General features: G+C 54.5%; 8 protein-coding genes across 8 annotated transcripts; 4 read left to right on the top strand and 4 right to left on the bottom strand.

The window, feature by feature from the left end:
- The first annotated feature begins 37 nt into the window (after window positions 1-37).
- Window positions 38-2,434, top strand: IWZ02DRAFT_449413 (DNA-directed polymerase-like protein kappa). Its single transcript, XM_066767397.1, has 2 exons — window positions 38-285; window positions 340-2,434. Exons 1-2 carry the CDS (start codon window positions 103-105, stop codon window positions 2,224-2,226), a joined length of 2,070 nt encoding a protein of 689 aa, XP_066624075.1. The 5' UTR covers window positions 38-102; the 3' UTR covers window positions 2,227-2,434.
- Window positions 2,435-2,459: 25 nt separating this feature from the next.
- Window positions 2,460-5,057, bottom strand: IWZ02DRAFT_240351 (cytochrome P450). The gene is made up of 2 exons (XM_066763060.1): window positions 3,411-5,057; window positions 2,460-3,343 (listed from the first exon to the last, which is right to left on the bottom strand). Exons 1-2 carry the CDS (start codon window positions 4,606-4,608, stop codon window positions 2,694-2,696), a joined length of 1,848 nt encoding a protein of 615 aa, XP_066624076.1. The 5' UTR covers window positions 4,609-5,057; the 3' UTR covers window positions 2,460-2,693.
- IWZ02DRAFT_240350 (uncharacterized protein) lies at window positions 5,058-6,046 on the bottom strand. Its single transcript, XM_066763059.1, has one exon. The coding sequence runs from the start codon at window positions 5,855-5,857 to the stop codon at window positions 5,507-5,509; it is 351 nt and encodes a 116-aa protein (XP_066624077.1). The 5' UTR covers window positions 5,858-6,046; the 3' UTR covers window positions 5,058-5,506.
- IWZ02DRAFT_240349 (Alpha/Beta hydrolase protein) lies at window positions 6,047-7,679 on the bottom strand. The gene is made up of 2 exons (XM_066763058.1): window positions 7,041-7,679; window positions 6,047-6,991 (listed from the first exon to the last, which is right to left on the bottom strand). Exons 1-2 carry the CDS (start codon window positions 7,372-7,374, stop codon window positions 6,237-6,239), a joined length of 1,089 nt encoding a protein of 362 aa, XP_066624078.1. The 5' UTR covers window positions 7,375-7,679; the 3' UTR covers window positions 6,047-6,236.
- A 1,375-nt stretch (window positions 7,680-9,054) lies between these two features.
- Window positions 9,055-10,970, top strand: IWZ02DRAFT_449419 (uncharacterized protein). The gene is made up of 2 exons (XM_066767398.1): window positions 9,055-9,456; window positions 9,511-10,970. Exons 1-2 carry the CDS (start codon window positions 9,325-9,327, stop codon window positions 10,738-10,740), a joined length of 1,362 nt encoding a protein of 453 aa, XP_066624079.1. The 5' UTR covers window positions 9,055-9,324; the 3' UTR covers window positions 10,741-10,970.
- Window positions 10,971-11,030: 60 nt separating this feature from the next.
- On the top strand, window positions 11,031-13,011 carry IWZ02DRAFT_449421 (glycylpeptide N-tetradecanoyltransferase-like protein). Its single transcript, XM_066767399.1, has 2 exons — window positions 11,031-12,655; window positions 12,705-13,011. Exons 1-2 carry the CDS (start codon window positions 11,177-11,179, stop codon window positions 12,900-12,902), a joined length of 1,677 nt encoding a protein of 558 aa, XP_066624080.1. The 5' UTR covers window positions 11,031-11,176; the 3' UTR covers window positions 12,903-13,011.
- Window positions 13,012-13,132: 121 nt separating this feature from the next.
- On the top strand, window positions 13,133-16,116 carry IWZ02DRAFT_240426 (P-loop containing nucleoside triphosphate hydrolase protein). Its single transcript, XM_066763062.1, has 4 exons — window positions 13,133-13,434; window positions 13,486-13,597; window positions 13,663-14,838; window positions 14,886-16,116. The coding sequence occupies exons 1-4, from the start codon at window positions 13,217-13,219 to the stop codon at window positions 15,789-15,791; spliced, it is 2,412 nt and encodes an 803-aa protein (XP_066624081.1). The 5' UTR covers window positions 13,133-13,216; the 3' UTR covers window positions 15,792-16,116.
- Window positions 15,749-17,784, bottom strand: IWZ02DRAFT_240421 (Alpha/Beta hydrolase protein). The gene is made up of 6 exons (XM_066763061.1): window positions 17,528-17,784; window positions 17,405-17,478; window positions 17,150-17,350; window positions 17,094-17,101; window positions 16,161-17,007; window positions 15,749-16,108 (listed from the first exon to the last, which is right to left on the bottom strand). Exons 1-6 carry the CDS (start codon window positions 17,635-17,637, stop codon window positions 16,029-16,031), a joined length of 1,320 nt encoding a protein of 439 aa, XP_066624082.1. The 5' UTR covers window positions 17,638-17,784; the 3' UTR covers window positions 15,749-16,028.
- Between the last annotated feature and the right edge of the window lie 238 nt (window positions 17,785-18,022).

Consider the following 18,022-nt stretch of genomic DNA (forward strand, 5'->3'; position numbering starts at 1 on the left):
GTGTCTTCTGTGGCTGACGCCGCAACGCGTTCCGCGCGCCCTCTTCCCAAACACCCGTATTCTCCACGCCATGATCTCCGCCCTCGTCAACACCTCTTCGACATGAGCCATGAGCCGCATGCGGACCCAGATCCAGCGCAGCTCTCGCCTTCCGATCCGCCGCAACCTGCCGCCGAGCCCGCTCCGTCCGCCGACGACCTGCGCGATGTCCACTACTCCTTGAAGCACCACTTGTTAGGCCCTTCATTGCAAAAGAGCGGCCAGGATGGCGTCGATCAGAAAAAGGCCCGCCTCCCTTGATTTCCCCCTCTGCTTCCACCAGGGGCTGACGCCTAGCAGGTAGCCGATGTCATCTACAATGCCTCCAAGGGTTCCAAGTACTTCAACAACGAGGAGTCCAAGGACAAGGTCCTAACCGAGAAGATCTCCCGTATTCTCGAGCGGAAGCGCCAACTGGAACGTCTAGACCTTTCTCACGATCGACGCCGCGCAGACGACTTCATTGCCGAGCTTGAGCTTAGCCGAGACCTTTCCCAAACAATCGTGCACATTGACTGCGATGCCTTTTACGCCGCCGTCGAGGAGCTGGAAAGGCCGGAGCTCAAACATGTTCCTTTTGCCGTAGGCAAAGGTGTCTTGACAACATGCAACTACCATGCGCGCAAATTCGGATGCAGGAGCGGCATGGCCGGATTCATTGCCATGAAACTGTGCCCGCAGCTCATTTGTCTACCTATGAACTTCGACAAGTACGGCGCAAAAGCTAACGAGGTGCGCGAGGTCCTTGCAGTCTACGACCCGCGCTTTGAATCCGCATCCATTGACGAGGCGTACCTCAACATTACCAAGTATTGCGAAGAACATGGAATGACCCCCGAGAATGCCGTGGAGCAGCTTCGCCGTGAAGTCCATGAAAAGACGAAAATAACGGTGTCTGCCGGGATCGCTGCAAATGCAAAGCTTGCCAAGATTGCGTCCAACAAAAATAAGCCCAATGGACAGTTTCGTATTCCAAGTGACCGGGCCAGTATCATGGAGTTTATGAGAGACATGCCCACCCGCAAAGTCAATGGAGTTGGAAGGGTGCTTGAAAGAGAGCTCCAAGCGATAGGCGTGCAAACTTGCGGCGACATCTACGAACATCGTGCCATATTGCCCAAGCTATTCGGAGAAAAGGCCTCAAAGTTTCTGATAGGATGCTTTCTGGGCATCGGCAGGACCAAGGTTGCGCCAGCCGAAGAAAGCGAAAGAAAGAGTGTTGGTACCGAATCGACTTTCAAAGATATGACATCCAAAGATGAGCTGCGTGCCAAACTTCGACGAACCGCAGACGAACTCCAGGGTGACCTCGAACGGACACAATTCAAGGGTCGCACCCTGGTGCTCAAGGTAAAGCTACACACGTACGAGGTCCTAACACGGCAGACCAATCCGCCTTTTGCCGTTTGGAAAGCAGACGACTTGTATAAGTACTCGCTCCCGATGTTCGTAAAGCTCGAAAAGGAGATTCCCAACATGACCCTGCGTCTCATGGGGCTGAGAGTCACGCACCTCGTCTCGATGAAGAAGCCGGGCATCGACGAGTTTTTTGGCCTTTCCAAACGAAACACGACGCCCGACGCGACCACAAGTGCTGGACCAAGGAGCAATCCGCGTCCTGCCACTACCGCAGATGACGAGGGCGAGTGGGAAGTGTGGCCCGAAGCCGAGTTCGAGGAAGCCGCGCGACAAGAGCGCGAGGACGAATTCGCAGAGACGCTGCGGCTCAGTCAGCAGCAAGAGCATGGCGAAGGAGGGCAAGACCAGACACCGCAAACTTCGCCTGGCATCAAACACGGACGCCAGTTCAATGCCGCCGCAAAGGAAGAGCAGCAGCAAGAGCAACTCTGGGACTGCCCAATCTGCATGCGACCCCAGCCAGCCAAAGACCGCGCCCTGAATGAGCACATTGACTTTTGTCTCTCGCGGGATGCGATTCGCGAGACGGTCAGGGAGGCGAACGCCGAGGGCACGCCGCAGCCGCAAGAAGCGTCGGCGTCGCCACAGCCAGGCACAGCCACGACAACAGCGGAATCGAAGAATGTGTTTGGCTTCATGGGCACTGGAGCGGGTTCGGGTGGTGTTGCGCTGAGTGCGAACAGCAATGGCAAGAGGAAGAGGGGAAGGCCCAGGGCCGATGGGTTGGGACAGGGCCAGAGCGGGAATAAAAAGCTCTTCTTTGGATGAAGATACGCCGAGTGCGAGTGCGAGTACGGGGTATTCCCACCATCGAGAAGTCCATTTTGCGGCAGACCAGACGCTTTCAAGGAAGCATTGAAGAGCCTTAGCATAGCATAGCATGACTGATACCCCACACCCTTTAGCTACGTACGCACCTCTTGAAAATTCAGTCATGAGTGCCATAGAGCGGGCCTTTAAAAACATCAATTCTCCCTGCCTCCGTCCCCTACTTCCATCCTTGTATATCGTCATGATGTTGCAAAAGTCTCCGCCGCCCTATGCCAATCCAACTGACATCCGCAAAGCCGAGGCCCGTGGCTCCATCCCAAGTGCCGCACTGCAGAGATGCAAAAGAGAAGAGATGAGAGAAAGACACAACAACAGCAAAGAGACCATGATGCCATCAAGACCGCCAAAATCACACCAACGCCCAACCTAGTAACCGTTCCGCAAACGCCAACCGTCCACCGGCCTCAAACCACCACACCCTTACAACCAGCTTCTCCCCCTCTCAACACGACCCTACAGCCCCTCAGATTCTCACAGGTGACGGCCAAACGCTCGACCCACTCGTGCATCTCCTCGCCTGGCGCACACCTGATTCCGCCGTCGCTGCTGCCGGTGCCGCCGCTGCAAAACGTCTGCAGCAACCGCACAACCACGTAGCCCGCCTCGGCCATGGCAAGACCTTGACCGGGACATTGGCGCGGGCCAGCGAGGAAAGGCAGGAAGGCGTAGGGATGGGGTGGAGTGCGTCGGCGCTGATGCTGCTGCTGCCGCCGCTGCTGTTGCAGCGTAACAGTTTTGGAATCGGCCTGTGTTTCTAGAGTCGTGTCTGCGATGGATGGTGAGGATGAAGAGGGAGGAGCCGTCGGTGCCGCGCCCGCTGTCACCATGTTGCATGTGGCAAGGAGTGCCGGCAGCCAACGCGCTGGCTCGAAGACGTCGGCGTCAGGACCCCAGAGCTTGGGGTCGCGGTGCAGTGCGTAGATGGACGTGACGATCTGCGTGCCCGCCGCCACGAAGACGGGGCTCGTGCCGTCGGGTCCGCCGCCGCGCGGGAGAATGGTCGTCCGCGTGGCGATGCGCGTGTTGGTTGGAGCCACCGGGTATAGGCGCAGTGCTTTGGTTGTTGTTGGGTCAGTTGCTGGCGGTAGGCATTTGAGGGTGCATGGGGGAGCGGCACTCACACTCTTTCAGCACGGCGTCTAGGTATGCCAGTTTCCTGAGCTGCGGGTATGTTGGCGGTTGGCCGGCGAGCGGCGCGATCTCGTCGAGGAGGCGAGATACAATGTCTGGACGACGGGAGAGGATGAACATGGTGTTGGAAAGGAGGGAAGCTGTTGTGTCGCGCGAGGCCAACAGCACGCTCAGCAGCTCGCCGCGGATCTTGTCTCTCGATGCGCAGGATACTAGCTCACGGAGAAAAGAATACGGCTTCTTTTTCCCCGCGGATTGGTCGCAGGATTGCGCTTCCGCTGTCGAGCAAGCGTCACGTTGAGCAGTGGCAATGGCTTCTTCCACAATAGGATCAACGTAAGCGTGAACCTTCTTGACTGCGGACATGAGTCCGCTCCACCAGCGCCATCTGCCGAACGGGTAAAGCAGAATGTTGTTGAAAATCTCCGATTTGGCTTTCTCATACCCCTGACCAAGGCTCCTTGCCGAAGAGGACTGCTCATCGTCGGTCGATAGAGAGTGCACACTTTTGCCAAAGATGACTTCAGTAGCCGAGTCCATTGTCAGGCGAAAGAAGAGAGGTTGAAGGTCGACCACTCCATCATCTCCTGTGGAGCCAGGTACGGCTTTGAGCAGCTGCTGAAAGTGCTTCTCGTACACTTGCAGGTTTGTAACCTCGCTCTTCGCAAAAGCCGGCCGCAACAAGTCCCTCGAGTGGCGCCATTCTGAGCCTTCAATGGCAAAAATGCCGTTGCCAAGAAGCGGACGAAAGGAATTCACACGAAAGGCACCAAAGCCCCAATCTCGAAAATTGGTGTTGTACACCGCTCGCAGATTTTCGGGATCGATGGTCTGGATCACCGTGTTTCCCAATATCCGCGTGGACCACGTGGTCCCGAGCCTCGAATACATGGAATAAGTGTTTGAGAGAAAGTTTCTGGAGGCGGCAGCGCGGTAACTGTCGTACATCAAGTCGATTCCGAAGAGAAGACCGCGGGAGGTTGAGTGATGGCGGGTGTTGATGCATTGGCATCCATGTTTCTTGGTCCAAAGACGCTTAGTTGACCAAGAGTGAAGTTGGAGATAGACAAGGTATGAAAGGGAAGTAGTAACAATGATAATGGCAATTGGGCCGGCCCATGATGTAGATGTAGTGATCTGGGTAATGTGAGCTAGGGGAAGCAATCGGGTGTCGCTAAACAAGACCATGATGTCCAAACCACTGACGAGAGGACAACGATATCCGAGAAGAGGTGCAATGGATCAAGGTACGTCTTTAGATAGTGGCTCAAGAGTAAAAATACAAAAGCCCAAGACACCCCGAGAGCGGAAAGCATCCGAGCAAGCTGACAGCTGACGTGGGTTGGTGGAAGCGCAGCACTGGCGAATAGAGAGACCAATTTGTGACCACTTGCCTCAAAAGTAATCCCACGAGACGCGTTTTGACCACAGAGGCAGTCATCTTCAGTGCCTTGTCCACTTGATGGCCAAATTCGGAAAGCATGTGAACGCAAATCGCCAGCCACGAGACTGACAGCACCCGAATCCATGAGATGGGGGCACTTTGCTTCAACAAAGACAAAGCTGAGGGGCAGATAGGATGAAGCTCTGCAGCAAAAACAATTTGCTTTCGTTAAAAAAAAAAAAAAAAAAGGACTCGTGTAGAGAACGGATCAAAAGCACCAACGTTCCTTCAATTCTCCCAACGAAGATCTGCAGGCACTGGCGGGAGTTACTTGGTAGGATGAGAAGGCACACGAGAATTCAAATCGTGGATATCATGTCGTTGGCCCCCGGAATCGGACGAAGTACACGCGAAGTTGTGGTACTGACGCATTCTCGAGCCCGTATACTCTGTGTAAGCTCCTAAAAATGTCGACCTGGCGCTTGGCGAACATGGCGCTGGACAAGAAATGAAGAATCCTGATTTGACGTGCTCAGGCCTAGCAAAAGGATGTCCAGGCCGCCAAACGAATGCAAGCTGCAGGATGGGCAAAGAATCCATGTTTCGTATTTTCAACGCCATGTCTTCGCGCTGTTTTGTACGACTGTCCACCAACGCGGCTTATGCTCTTAGCCCGGCGCACTCACGCCATGCACAGTGCTCTCAGGCCTGAGCCCCCAATTCTAGGAAAAGTGCGCCGTCCGCCTTTTCCCAATGTCTCAGCACGGCCGTCAATGGTATCGATCCGTAAACATGCGGGAAAAGTTCCGCGTTCCTCGACGGCTCCCACTTGACAGTATCGCCCAGCTTTTCCAGATCGACCTCTGCGACGACGAGATCAGGTTGACCGGCAAAGAATTTCGCATACGTCTCGCCAGCCTGTGCCGACGTGGAAAGGTGGATGTAGCCGTCTGTCAGGTCGATGGAGGCGCCGTTGAACGAGGTGGACTGCTGCCAGTCGGCCCATTGCGGGGCAGTGAGGATCTTGAAAGCGGTTTTGTGCGAGGTGGCCATGGTCGGCTGTGGCGGATCACAATTCCTTGAGTCGTTGTGAGAGTGGAAAGGATTGGTCTGGAAGCTGTTGAGTTATTGTCAAAAGACTCAAAGGAGGACGCGTCGTGGTTTGCGTTTCGTCTTGGTAGCTCAAGTTCGGTATACGATGTACCGAGCGGTCCGGCAAACTTGTGGCCGCATCACCACCACCAAAATAAGATACATACATGCCTTGGCATACGGGAGATTGCCATCGGTGTCGAAAGAGTTACTCATATGCAGAACCTTGTATGGGACGACTCGTATCATCATAACAATTTCCCCTTGATTCTCTCCTTCAGCAACATGCCGACTTTGATCACGGCTTTTCAACGACTCCCAGCAGACCTCTCAAGCGTGACTACACAGTACCCAACGCCGAAGCCTCGACCTCCTTTCCCTCCCAGGTGTCTCTCACAAATCGGACAGCAGTCTCAAAGGTTTCGATCCGGGTTCTTTTCTCTTCCTCATTCAGCCAGCTAACAGGCATTTGAGCCCAACCATGCGTCAAACCTTCGTAACGCTCTACTTTCAGGTCGGTCCCTCTTCCCTCGGCATTAACCTTCTTTACCCAAACTTCACTCTGCTCGGACAAATTGTCGAGCTCTGGTAGAACGAGATACATCCGCACTTTGTCATGCAGGCCGCCATCACGTAGGTTTGCCAGTCCCGGAGAGGCACGAGGATGGGCTGTCTGTTCGCGGGGACAGTAGGTCGGTGCCAAGACTTCGAAGCTGGAGTGCCAAAAGCCATTTGGAACGGGCATTTTGGGAGGCCGAGTCCGCTCCGAAGGCTTTTGGCGTAGGTCGAATGATGGATAGTAGAGTAAGAGTGGTATCTTGTTGGGATAATCCGATGGAATGCGGCTGGGCCAGGGCTCCTCCAGCTGCGGAGGCTTGATGCTCAAAGCGAGGTTCAAGGCAAGGTTTCCACCGCTGCTGAATCCTGCGATGGAAAGGCGATTCGTATCAAGCGTGATGGGGATGTTTCCCGACGCCTTTGCATTTTCCGATATGCCTGTGCGAAGTGGCTCATAGGCATGTGATGTAGGGTCAAGGATGGCAGACAGGACGTCTTCAGCATCTTCAAGTGCCGCTGGAAACTTGTCGACAGGGCCTTGATGGTGGTTAGTGAATGTATCATGCCTTGTGGACCATTTAATTACCCATTCTGTAATCAACTGATATCACCACTGCCGAGAGCTTTCGGGACATGAGGGAGCAAAAAGGAGCTTCCTCGAGGCAGCTTCCTAAGACGAAGCCCCCTCCATGGAATTCAATGATCACTGGGCAAGCCTCTTGAGTGGGTTCAGGCGGCAAAAACACATACACGGGGATGATGTAGGAGCCGCGCGACGGGAGGTTGATGACAAAGGGAATTGGAGGATCAGAAGTATACCGCAAGACCCAGTCTGGAGCAGCTCGCGGTAGCTTGACGAGTGCTGCCCGCCATTGGACATCGAGAGGTTGAGAGAGGAATCGCTGGAAGCCCGCAAACATGATGGCTTCGGAAGGTCCGGGTGAGAGCAACTTGGAGTAAGCAGTGGTGCTAGAGACCGAGTTGAGAACGAGTTTCGCCTGAAGATACGGCGGCTGTGCTCATGACCGTAGTGGATCTTGTGCTGGTCCCCTTGAGTGGTTTCCGGTTTGTTCGAATCGTTCGACCGGAGCTGTGGGAATGACGACATGGCGTGGATCGGCTCATGATTCCATGTGGCGGTGCAAACAACCACGCAACGTGCGCCACCAGTTTCTCAAGCTTGTTTACTGTGACACCTAACTCACCCCTGGCCTGCAAAGTCCGCAAGCATCACCATGCGATTTTTCCTTGCACGAGAACCCTTCATTGATTCCAGAACTTGTCAGCCTTGCGAGTCGTCCCGTTTCGCCTTCGTCAAAAGTCCTGGGACTTGACATACCCACGCCAACTGTAGGCATTATTTGAATTTTCTGCTTCCCTCTTGTAACATGTGCAGAGAGGACGGCCAATGGTAACCACTCATGTTTGGTTTGACAGTGGGGATTGCGCAGGCCGTCTGTCTTCGGGTCGACAGCAATCGAACTCTAGCAACAACATATCTTGTGCTTAAACTCCATGTTGAACGAGATGCTTTTCCAACTCAACTTAGACCCTTTGGACCAAGACTTTGCACTTTCAAAGCATGTCAATTATTCATTGAGGCCGGCAGATGTGTTTGAGTGGCGCATTCAAAGGTTATTCCATCACACGAATCTTACGTGTGCACATGCATCCTGGTTTTGTACATACGAAGGCATGGACACTCCAACTTTGTGACTGGTTTGGTCTGCGCGGGCAATTCTGTACGCGTGTCCATTTTCATCTGGATGATAGTGGCCGATTGGTCTCACTGCTGCGGACCTCCGCACGCAGGTATGAATACCCGGAAGTATGGGAAGCAGATCATTGGCCATACAATGCTGGCAGTGTCGCCGTCCACCATGGACTAGGTAGGCGGAGACATGGCAGGCGTCTTCTCAGATTCTTCCCAAGGCTTAGCCGATCATCCAAAACTTATCTGGCAATCAATCTGCACTAGGCGAACAGAGGGAAACCTGCACTGGTCGGTGGGTTGAGCAGACGGCGGCATATTTGTAGCCGAGTGAGTAGGTGGTCCGATAATCAGCATGATTCCATTTGTAATGGAAAAAGGAAGCCTTCAGTGGGAAGAAAGATTGATAGTGGTCGAGAAGAGGATGGAGGAGTTATACATCCGTGCGGCAGTCGGTGAAAAGGGCGGGACTGGACGCATTGAAGCTTTCGACCATCTTCATGTAAGACAGCTCGAAGGATGGCCGTGCCGTTAGACTTGGACGGCTTCTAGGTCCAAGGCCCAAGGGCTAGGCCAAGGAGAATACGCAATGCACAGTGGGGGTGGATCGGCGAGGACGGCGCGACGAACAGACGGCTCTGGAAGTGTTCGAGATACAACAGCTGCCAAACAGGCTGGATGGTCGGTTGAAAAACAGACAGGCAATGGACGAAACGCAGCCTTTTGATCCGTGACAGTGCCCGTCCGTTGGCGCGCGCGCAGAGTCAGCAGCGGCAAGCAAGCAAGCAAGCAAGCAAGCAAGCAAGCAAGCAAGCAAGCAAGCAAGCAAGCGTGCCACACGCTGCAGATAGATGGCCGCGGCATCTGCCACTCAGCCCCCGGCGCCCTCCTCCACATCCACAACCTACCTTGCGCTACTATTTTGATTCACGTATCCGCCCTTACCGCTCCAACCTCTTGCACCCCACAAACAGTCGCTAGTTACCACCAAGCTTTCCACAGCGCTGCCATCTTTCCATACGTTCCTGACCGTCGCCCGGTGCCTCGCGTTGATGCTCGACTGATCGAAGCTCTCGGAAGACGTCTCTTCCCGCCCAGCCTGCCTCCCCTTTGTCTTACTCGCGCTCAGCGCTTGCTCCTGACGCTCAACCCTTCGAGCATGTGGCTGCCCGTCGACACAAGGCGGCGATCCGTGATACTCCCGCGACAAGATCTACCTCAAAACTCGCACAATGACCAGCCTAATCATGATAGCAACTCATCAGGGACGGATTGGCGCGCATTGATAGTCGTACGTATCCTTGTTCGGACGCATCCTCGCTCTCCTGAATTCTGACATGCTCAGGCCGGTGTCGTGATAATCCTGTTCCTCGCCATCGCCGTCGGTATCTACTTGCGCCTCCGCGTACTCCGCAAAAACTCGGTGCCTGCCCACAAGTCTGGTCGAGGCAATTTCTTGAAGCGCAAACTGCAGCAATTGAATCCGCGCAAGAATAAGGGCAAATACACGGTTCAACTTCAAAACGAAGACACCGAATATCGACGAGGACCTGAAAGTTCCCTTCACAGCCGAGAAATGTCGGGAACGACCACGGAAACGCCAGCCGAAGTGGAAGCTTCGGCCGACATCAACAGAAACACGTCCATCAGAAGTGTCATGACGCTACCTGCGTATTCGGCTGCTGTGCGCGAAAACGAGAGAATACTTGGCCGCGAAGGCGACCGAGCTGGCATTGATGTTGTCGTTGAACACCCGGAAACTGTGGACGAAGAGGAAATGCGGCGGGAAGAAGAGATGGAGTCTCTGTATCAAATTCGCGTTGCACGGCGTGCTGAGCAAGCGGATCGCGAGGAACGGAGACGTATTAGGCGGGAAGCTCGCGAAAGAGGTGATCTCGAGACCGTTGCGAGATTACGCCGGGAGACTCGAGAGCGTCAAGAAAACGGTGGCCTCTTGTCAGCATCCCTCATCGCAGAGCATCAAGCTGCCACATCACAACGCGAACGGCGGGTCTCCTCAGTGCAGTACGCGGAAGTTGGGGTTGCACGTCATGATGGTACACGAATCAGGGCAAATTCAGCAGAATCGGACAACCGGCCCCTACTCGACAGTGCCTCTTCATTCGGTGCAAGCCAGCCCTCGAGCGGAAGAATAACTCATCACCGCGGCATGTCCTCCACATCCGTCTTATCTAATTCGACGGCTGCGTCTCTCGATATTTGGCCCACGGCAGACACGATGCGAAGCGACAGTCTCGCACCCGGCCCCAACGAATCCGTCGAGACCATCACTCTCACCCGCTCCCGCTCTCCGTCCGGCTCGAGGCTGACTTTGGCTCCAACATCAGAAGTTGACCTCGGCAGCGCCAGGATTCCAGTACCAGAAGCCCCCGGTTACGAAGAATCCGGGTGGGAAGAGCCACCCCCATACACGAGTCCAGTAGAACCTCGCGTTCCTCAATTGCCTCCCGTTGAAAGACTTCCTAGCATTCATGTAACGGCCACGACACCTGTAGATGACAGGCCTTTGCAGGGAATAAGTGGCATTACGGAAAGAACCGAGCCGGAAACTTGATGGCAGTCTTCAGCCAAGTATGGTGATGATGGAAGGCGTTTAGTTTGCGGTGGATACCCTGGATAATGTTTTCACGAGGTCGACGACTTGGTTTTGGCGATTGGTATTGGTCGAACCACTACAACTGATCTGTTTGGGCACTTGCAAACGAGTTTGGAGCTCTCCTACTGGAGTATCCTGGTATCGCGAAAGTATTTGAATACATCGTGCAAATATTCAACATCAACAAATTCATCCATTGAAAAGTGAATTGTCCAGCAACTCATTTGTCGCAAAGCCACATGCCGGCACTGTGGTGAGGAAGCTCGGACCACCTCCTCTCGTCGAGGGATCGAGGTGTACGATGCGTGGGCGAGAAACGCTCTGGTAGCCCCACCACCCCGCGTGTCTTTACCAACTCACTCTCATCTCAACCAAACCACGCCCTCCGCGCACCATGTCCTCGTCCAACATGTCGAGCGAGTCCAAACCTGTGGACAACAAGGCCACCGCCGAGGCTGCAGCAGAAGCTGTTGCGGAAACTACCAACGCGAACGTCGAGCACGAAGAACAATCCTCAGGCGATGAGGCACACGATGGAGCAGGAGACCGCACGACAACACCTGGCGACGCAAAGAAGAAAAAGAAAAAGAGCAAGAAGAAGAAGATTAAGGAGGCTTTGACGGGATCCTCTAGTGCCGAAGCATCATCCAGTTCCTCCAAGCCGGCAGTGAACAGAGAACAGCTGGAAGCCCTCGTCGCCATGAACCCTGCCCTCAAGTCCGACGTCAGCGGCATGACGGACGCACAAATCAACGACATGCTGAAAAACCTGAGCCTGGCGGACATCCTTACTGGCCTTTCCACGAGCAACAACAAAAAGGACATGTCGAGCTACAAATTTTGGCAAACGCAGCCTGTTCCCAGCTTCGAAGAAAGGGGCAAGCTTGCAGAGGATGGCCCAATCAAGATGATTGACGTGGATAAGGTTTCCAAAGAGCCTAGTCCAATGGTCGAGGGGTTTGAATGGGTCACCATGAACCTGCAAGATGCCACTGAGCTGCAGGAGGTGTATGAGCTCTTGTCCAACCACTACGTAGAGGACGGCGAGGCCATGTTCCGATTCAACTATTCGGCTTCTTTCTTGAACTGGGCATTGAAAGCACCAGGCTGGCGCGACATTTGGCACGTGGGCGTACGCGCCACGCAATCCCGCAAGCTCGTCGCGTTCATTTCTGGCGTTCCTGTCCGACTCCGTGTGCGCAACAAGACCGTCAGCAGCATCGAGATAAACTTCCTTTGCGTCCACAAGAAACTTCGCTCAAAGCGCCTAGCTCCCACGTTGATCAAGGAGATCACCCGGAGGTGCTACCTGAACGGCATTTACCAGGCCATATACACTGCTGGTGTCATCCTCCCGACTCCAGTGGCCACTTGTCGCTATTACCACCGCAGCATTGACTGGGAGAAGCTTTACGAAGTTGGATTCTCGCCTCTTCCTCGCGGATCAACCAGGCAGCGACAGATTCTCAAATACAAGCTTCCGGAAAGGACGGCCACCAATGGTCTTCGCCCCATGCAACTCAAGGATGTTGAAGCAGTACAAGATCTCCTGACTCGCTACCTCCAGCGCAGTCAAATGGCCCAGGAGTTCAGCAAAGAGGAGGTTGAGCATTGGCTTCTCCACAAAGCGGACGGCGCCAATGAGCAAGTTGTCTGGTCGTATGTGGTTGAGGATCCCTCGAGCGGCAAAATCACCGACTTCTTCTCCTTTTACTGTCTCGAATCAACAATCATTCAGGACAAGGCAAACCGCACCGTGAGGGCGGCTTACCTCTACTACTATGCCACGGAGACGGCTTTCACGGGCGACAAGAAGGAGCTCAAGGCCAGGCTGAATGCATTGATGAAGGACTGCCTGATTCTGGCTAAGAAGGCAAGTAGACATGGCCTATTGAAGTTTTGCACTAACAAACCTTTGATAGGCCAAATTTGACGTTCTCAACGCTCTCACTCTCCTCGATAACCCTCTCTTCTTGGAGGAGCAAAATTTTGGAGCCGGAGATGGACAGCTTCACTATTACTTGTACAACTACCGCACCGCACCTCTTCTTGGAGGCACTGACGACAAGAATGTGGCGTCCGACAAGCACATGGGTGGTGTTGGCGTGGTCATGCTCTAGTTTTGCTCTGCATGCGGACGAGACGGGCGGGTGTTTGCATTTGCGGAGTCATAATTTGTACAATTTGCATCAAGGAACAGCATACAGCAAATGTGACCTATCACAGTTACAATATTCATAGCAATAGTGAACCTTTGTCGATGGATCGGCAAAATTGCGGCGCTTGCCCGCTGCCGCGTTCGTGGTTGGGTCGGGTGCCATCCAATGTTGCGCGCCATAAAAAAGTTCCCCGTCGCGGTCAATGCTCCCGGCCGATCTCCGCATACAACTCCCGCCATCCTTTCGTCTTTTCCCCCCAGAAGGTTGGAGTCAGGATGAGGGCTACCGGCTTGATCAGGACGCAAGCCTCGGCGACGGCACGCTCTCTGGCTGCCGGAGCACGCAGTGGCTGCCGCCAGTCCCAACTTCTCCAGACACGGTGCGCATCTACTGCGGTTCTGCGTCCAGCTGCGGCGCGACTTGGAGTGACGCAGACACCAGGCTCGAGACTGTGGTCGCCCAGGAGGTGGCAGTCTGGTGCTGCTGCTCAAGTGTGAGTTCACATCCCCGATTCCGTGCCGTGCCAAAGCTAACAGTTCTGCAGGTTGGAAGCCGCGCTCCATGACCCGTCCCAACTCAGCCAAGAAGCCATTATCGAAAACCTCGACCCAAAGGAACAAGCTCGCTTGGACAAAGTCAGAAACATTGGTATCGCTGTGCGTATTCTGGGAAAGCCGAGCGGTAGGCTGGCAGCTGTGCCACACCAGCTAACCACCTCCAGGCGCACATTGATTCCGGCAAGACTACAGCCACGGAGCGAGTGCTTTTCTACACAGGCAGAATCAAGGCGATCCACGAAGTCCGCGGCAAGGATGCCGTCGGTGCCAAGATGGACTCGATGGACCTGGAGCGCGAAAAGGGCATCACCATCCAATCCGCCGCGACTTTCTGCGACTGGGTGAAAAAGGACAAGCAAGGCAAGAAACAAAAGTACCACATCAACTTGATTGACACCCCCGGACACATTGACTTCACCATTGAAGTCGAGCGTGCGCTGCGGGTGCTTGACGGCGCGGTTATGATTCTCTGTGCCGTCTCAGGTGTCCAGTCGCAGACGATCACGGTCGACAGGCAGATGCGTCGCTACAACGTGCCCAGGATTTCTTTCATCAACAAGATGGACCGCATGGGTGCCAATCCATTCAAGGCTATTGATCAAATCAACTACAAACTCAAGTTGCCCGCTGCTGCGATCCAGGTCCCCATTGGCGCCGAGGACGAGTTCAAGGGTGTTGTGGACTTGGTCCGCATGAAGGCCATCTATAACGAGGGAGAGAATGGCGAAGTCATCCGGGAGACGGACGAAATCCCTGCCGACGTTCTCCCTGTCGCCCAGGAAAGACGCGCGAAGCTGATTGAGACGCTCGCCGATGTTGATGAAGAGATTGCGGATCTCTTCCTGGAGGGCGAGGAACCCACCCAGGATCAGATGAAGGCCGCAATCCGTCGCGCCACGATCAGCCTCAAGTTCACCCCCGTCATGATGGGCTCTGCGCTCGCCGACAAGTCCGTCCAGCCCATGCTCGACGCCGTCATCGACTACTTGCCCAACCCTGCCGAAGTCACCAACATGGCTTTGGACCGGAAGCGCGACGAAGCCCCCGTCAAGATGGTCTCGTACAATTCTTTGCCCTTCTGCGGACTGGCTTTCAAGCTGGAGGAAAGTCCCTATGGGCAGTTGACCTATATCCGTGTCTACCAGGGTACACTGAAGAAGGGCATGTTTGTCTACAACGCGAAGTCGGAAAAGAAGATCAAGGTCCCCAGGATTGTCCGCATGCACTCCAACGAGATGGAGGAAGTGTCAGAGATCGGTGCTGGTGAAATCTGTGCCGTCTTTGGCGTGGACTGCGCATCTGGAGACACATTTACTGACGGCAAGGTCAAGTACTCTATGGTAGGGAACACATCCTTCATTGTCGATTCTTATGCTAACTGCAAAAGTCCTCGATGTTCGTCCCTGAACCCGTCATTTCGCTCTCAATCTCGCCCAAGAACACCAAGGACGGCACCCAATTCTCCAAGGCCATGAACCGTTTTCAGCGTGAGGATCCCACCTTCCGCGTTCACGTCGACCCCGAATCCCAGCAAACCATCATCTCTGGTATGGGAGAACTTCACCTGGATATTTATGTCGAACGCATGCGCCGTGAGTACAAGGTCGACTGTACCGTTGGACAGCCTCAAGTTGCATTCCGTGAGACCATCAGTGAGGCGGTCAAATTTGACCACACCCTCAAGAGACAGACGGGTGGTGCTGGTGATTACGCCCGCGTCATTGGCTATATGGAGCCTGCTGGCAGCTACGACAAGAACGAATTCGAACAGCGCGTCGTTGGTGGCACCATTGACGAAAAGTACCTTTTTGCTTGTGAGAAGGGTTTCAACGATGCCTGCGAAAAGGGTCCTCTCGTGGGACACCGCGTGCTGGGAACCACCATGGTAATTGAAGACGGTGCCACCCACGCGGTCGATTCGTCCGAACACGCTTTCCGTACGGCCGTGCAGCAAGCTTTCCGAAAGGCCATGATGCAGGGCCGCCCTCAAATCTTGGAGCCCGTAATGAAGACGTCGATTTCCGCTCCAGTCGAGTTTCAGGGCAACGTCGTCGGCCTCCTCAACAAGAGAAGCGCCAACATCATCGACACCGACATTGGTGCCGACGACTTCCAGCTCCAGGCCGACTGCAGTCTGCACGGCATGTTCGGCTTCTCGTCGCTGCTGCGTGCAGCAACTCAGGGCAAGGGCGAGTTCTCGATGGAATTCAGCCACTACGCCCCGGCGCCGATGCAGCTGCAGAAGGAGTTGATTGCGAAGTACGAAAAGGCGCAGGCCGACAGACACAAATAGACGAGAGTGTCGGCTTGTACAATGATCTATAATGATAGACATGTTGCAGATCGCATATAGCGAGGATTGCATTTAGACGGATCTGGAACATTGATCCATTGGTCTTGGGCGACTGGGATTAGTTTCTATTGTACATTTATGTATGTTTTTGTCTAGGGTGGAAACGGAAAAAGCGATACCACACTCCCCTCTTCTGGCTAAGCTCCATCTCTTTCTAATGATGTGACAATTTAGAACTCAAACAAGAGCCTCGGCGGCATCGAAGGCTCGCTGAACAGCCAAAGTGACTGTCGCAAATGTGACGAGGCGGTTGTGACCTATTCTTTGGTTAGCACTCACGATAGTGCAAAGTGAAATCTAGGGCCTCACCTCCGTACGGCACCAAATCCATCCTCACTTCATTACCCAAGCCGTCCGCCACTCTCCTCATCACGCCTGATCTCCCCCCATCCGCTTCAAGTCGTCGCTCAACAACCTTGACCGCTTGCTCGCCGCCACCCATTTCAATCAACTTCCCACTCGCCACCTCCCACACCTGCTGTCCATGCTTCCACGGGATATCCCAATCATTCTTGGCATGAACGACATGCAAACGCAACCCGCCCTTCCCCTGGCGGCGACCCCTTTCCGCACTAGCGTCAGCAGCAGCCTCGCGCACCAGCGCCTCAATGCGGCCCTGCGTATTCCACTCGTCAACAATGTGGGAGCGCAGCCAGTTTTGCACGCGCGGATACGGCCGCAGCGGCGACAGGATGGGCACGATGCCGAAGATGCGGTACGTGTCGACGAGGACGGGCAGGCTGGTGAAGGGCGCCGCGAGCACGATGCCCGCAAAATGCGCGCCGCCTGCCGCCTGGCTCAGCGCGCGCAGACGCTCCTTCAGGGCGTCCCCGTCATTCTCATCATCGCCGCTCTGTCCTTGCTGCGGCAATAACGCCAGACCCGCCTCTGGCGCGGAGAACTGCAGACCGACGGCGGTCGCGACGGCGGTGCCCAGCGACTGGCCTAGGATGACGATGCGGGCGGGCGGGATGCGCAGCGTTTCGAGGGCGAAGGCAACGAGCGCGGCGCCGTCTGTGATGAGGCCGGCTTCGCTGGGCGCTCCCGTGCTGTGGCCGAAGCCGCGGTAGTCGAGCGTCAGGACGTGCACGTTGGGTAGCGTCGTGAGGCTGCGGTAGGTGCTGGTGCGCCAGCCTTGAGCGATGTTGCCGGCGTTCTGTGCATGTGTTTTTGGTGATTAGTTTGAGGCTAAGGGGGTGCAGGGGTGAGATGCGTTGGTCGCGTGAGGGGGCGGCCACTTACGCCGTGGACTGTGATGTGTCAGAGAAATAACCTAAACATGAGAGGATCTATCTTACAGTTGATGACCAGACGAGCTTTGGGATCTTCCTTGAGGAGCTTGAAAGCCTTGGTCTGCGGGAATCCATTGTCGACGGGGCCGGAAGGCTCATCTAGGAGCTCTTCCTCGTGCTTCTCGTATACATTCAGAGGGAGTACGTGCCATGCAGAGAGAGTCTCATTATCTGGCGTGGTGATGTTGAAGAGCGTAACTTGGTTTTCTGATAATTTGGTCAGCTCGAGCTCTTTTACTGAGGGACACATTTCTCGCATACTGGCGAATCCGTAGGCTTGCGGTTCTCTCGGATCTGCCCACCAGCTATTGGTAATCTTGTTGGCGTAAAGGGCACTGTAGGGTTATTCAGTTCATGTTCCGGCGAAACTTGGTGTCTGCGTACTGTCTCTGTATGTGTGGGTTTGTCAAACAGTAGACGAAAATGGCGTAAGCTGCTCCGACGGCTGCGAGGCTGAAGTAGCCCGTTTTGAGAATGGATTTGTAGACCACCATTGTCTGCAGCAGATTATTAGTTGCTATTTTGCATAGAAAGGTCTGAATCTGTGGCTGTGGAGAATATCAAGGACCGAAGACGGAAATATGAAAAGTGGCTGCCTGGGTGAGGCGATTTTTAAAAATCATGCGGAAAACATGGAAGTTCAACCCCAACAATAGAACTCACGATTGCAGTTCAAAGAAATAGTAGAGTGGTGTACATACACTTGCTTGTCGTCTTCCCCAGACCAACTTCAGCGCCTCTCTAGAATGCTGTGGCCAGGTGTGCTGAATCAAGGCATCTGATGCTTAATCAAGAGTACCAATCCAAGAAAATGGACAGAGGTATTATACAGTCGCAAGAATTGAAGTCAAGTTCCAGTGAATGCAAGGAGAGATGAAA

The sequence above is a fragment of the Phyllosticta citriasiana genome, assembly GCF_038021145.1.
Source record: "Phyllosticta citriasiana strain CBS 120426 chromosome Unknown IWZ02scaffold_5, whole genome shotgun sequence".
In the NCBI taxonomy this organism is placed as follows: domain Eukaryota; kingdom Fungi; phylum Ascomycota; class Dothideomycetes; order Botryosphaeriales; family Phyllostictaceae; genus Phyllosticta; species Phyllosticta citriasiana.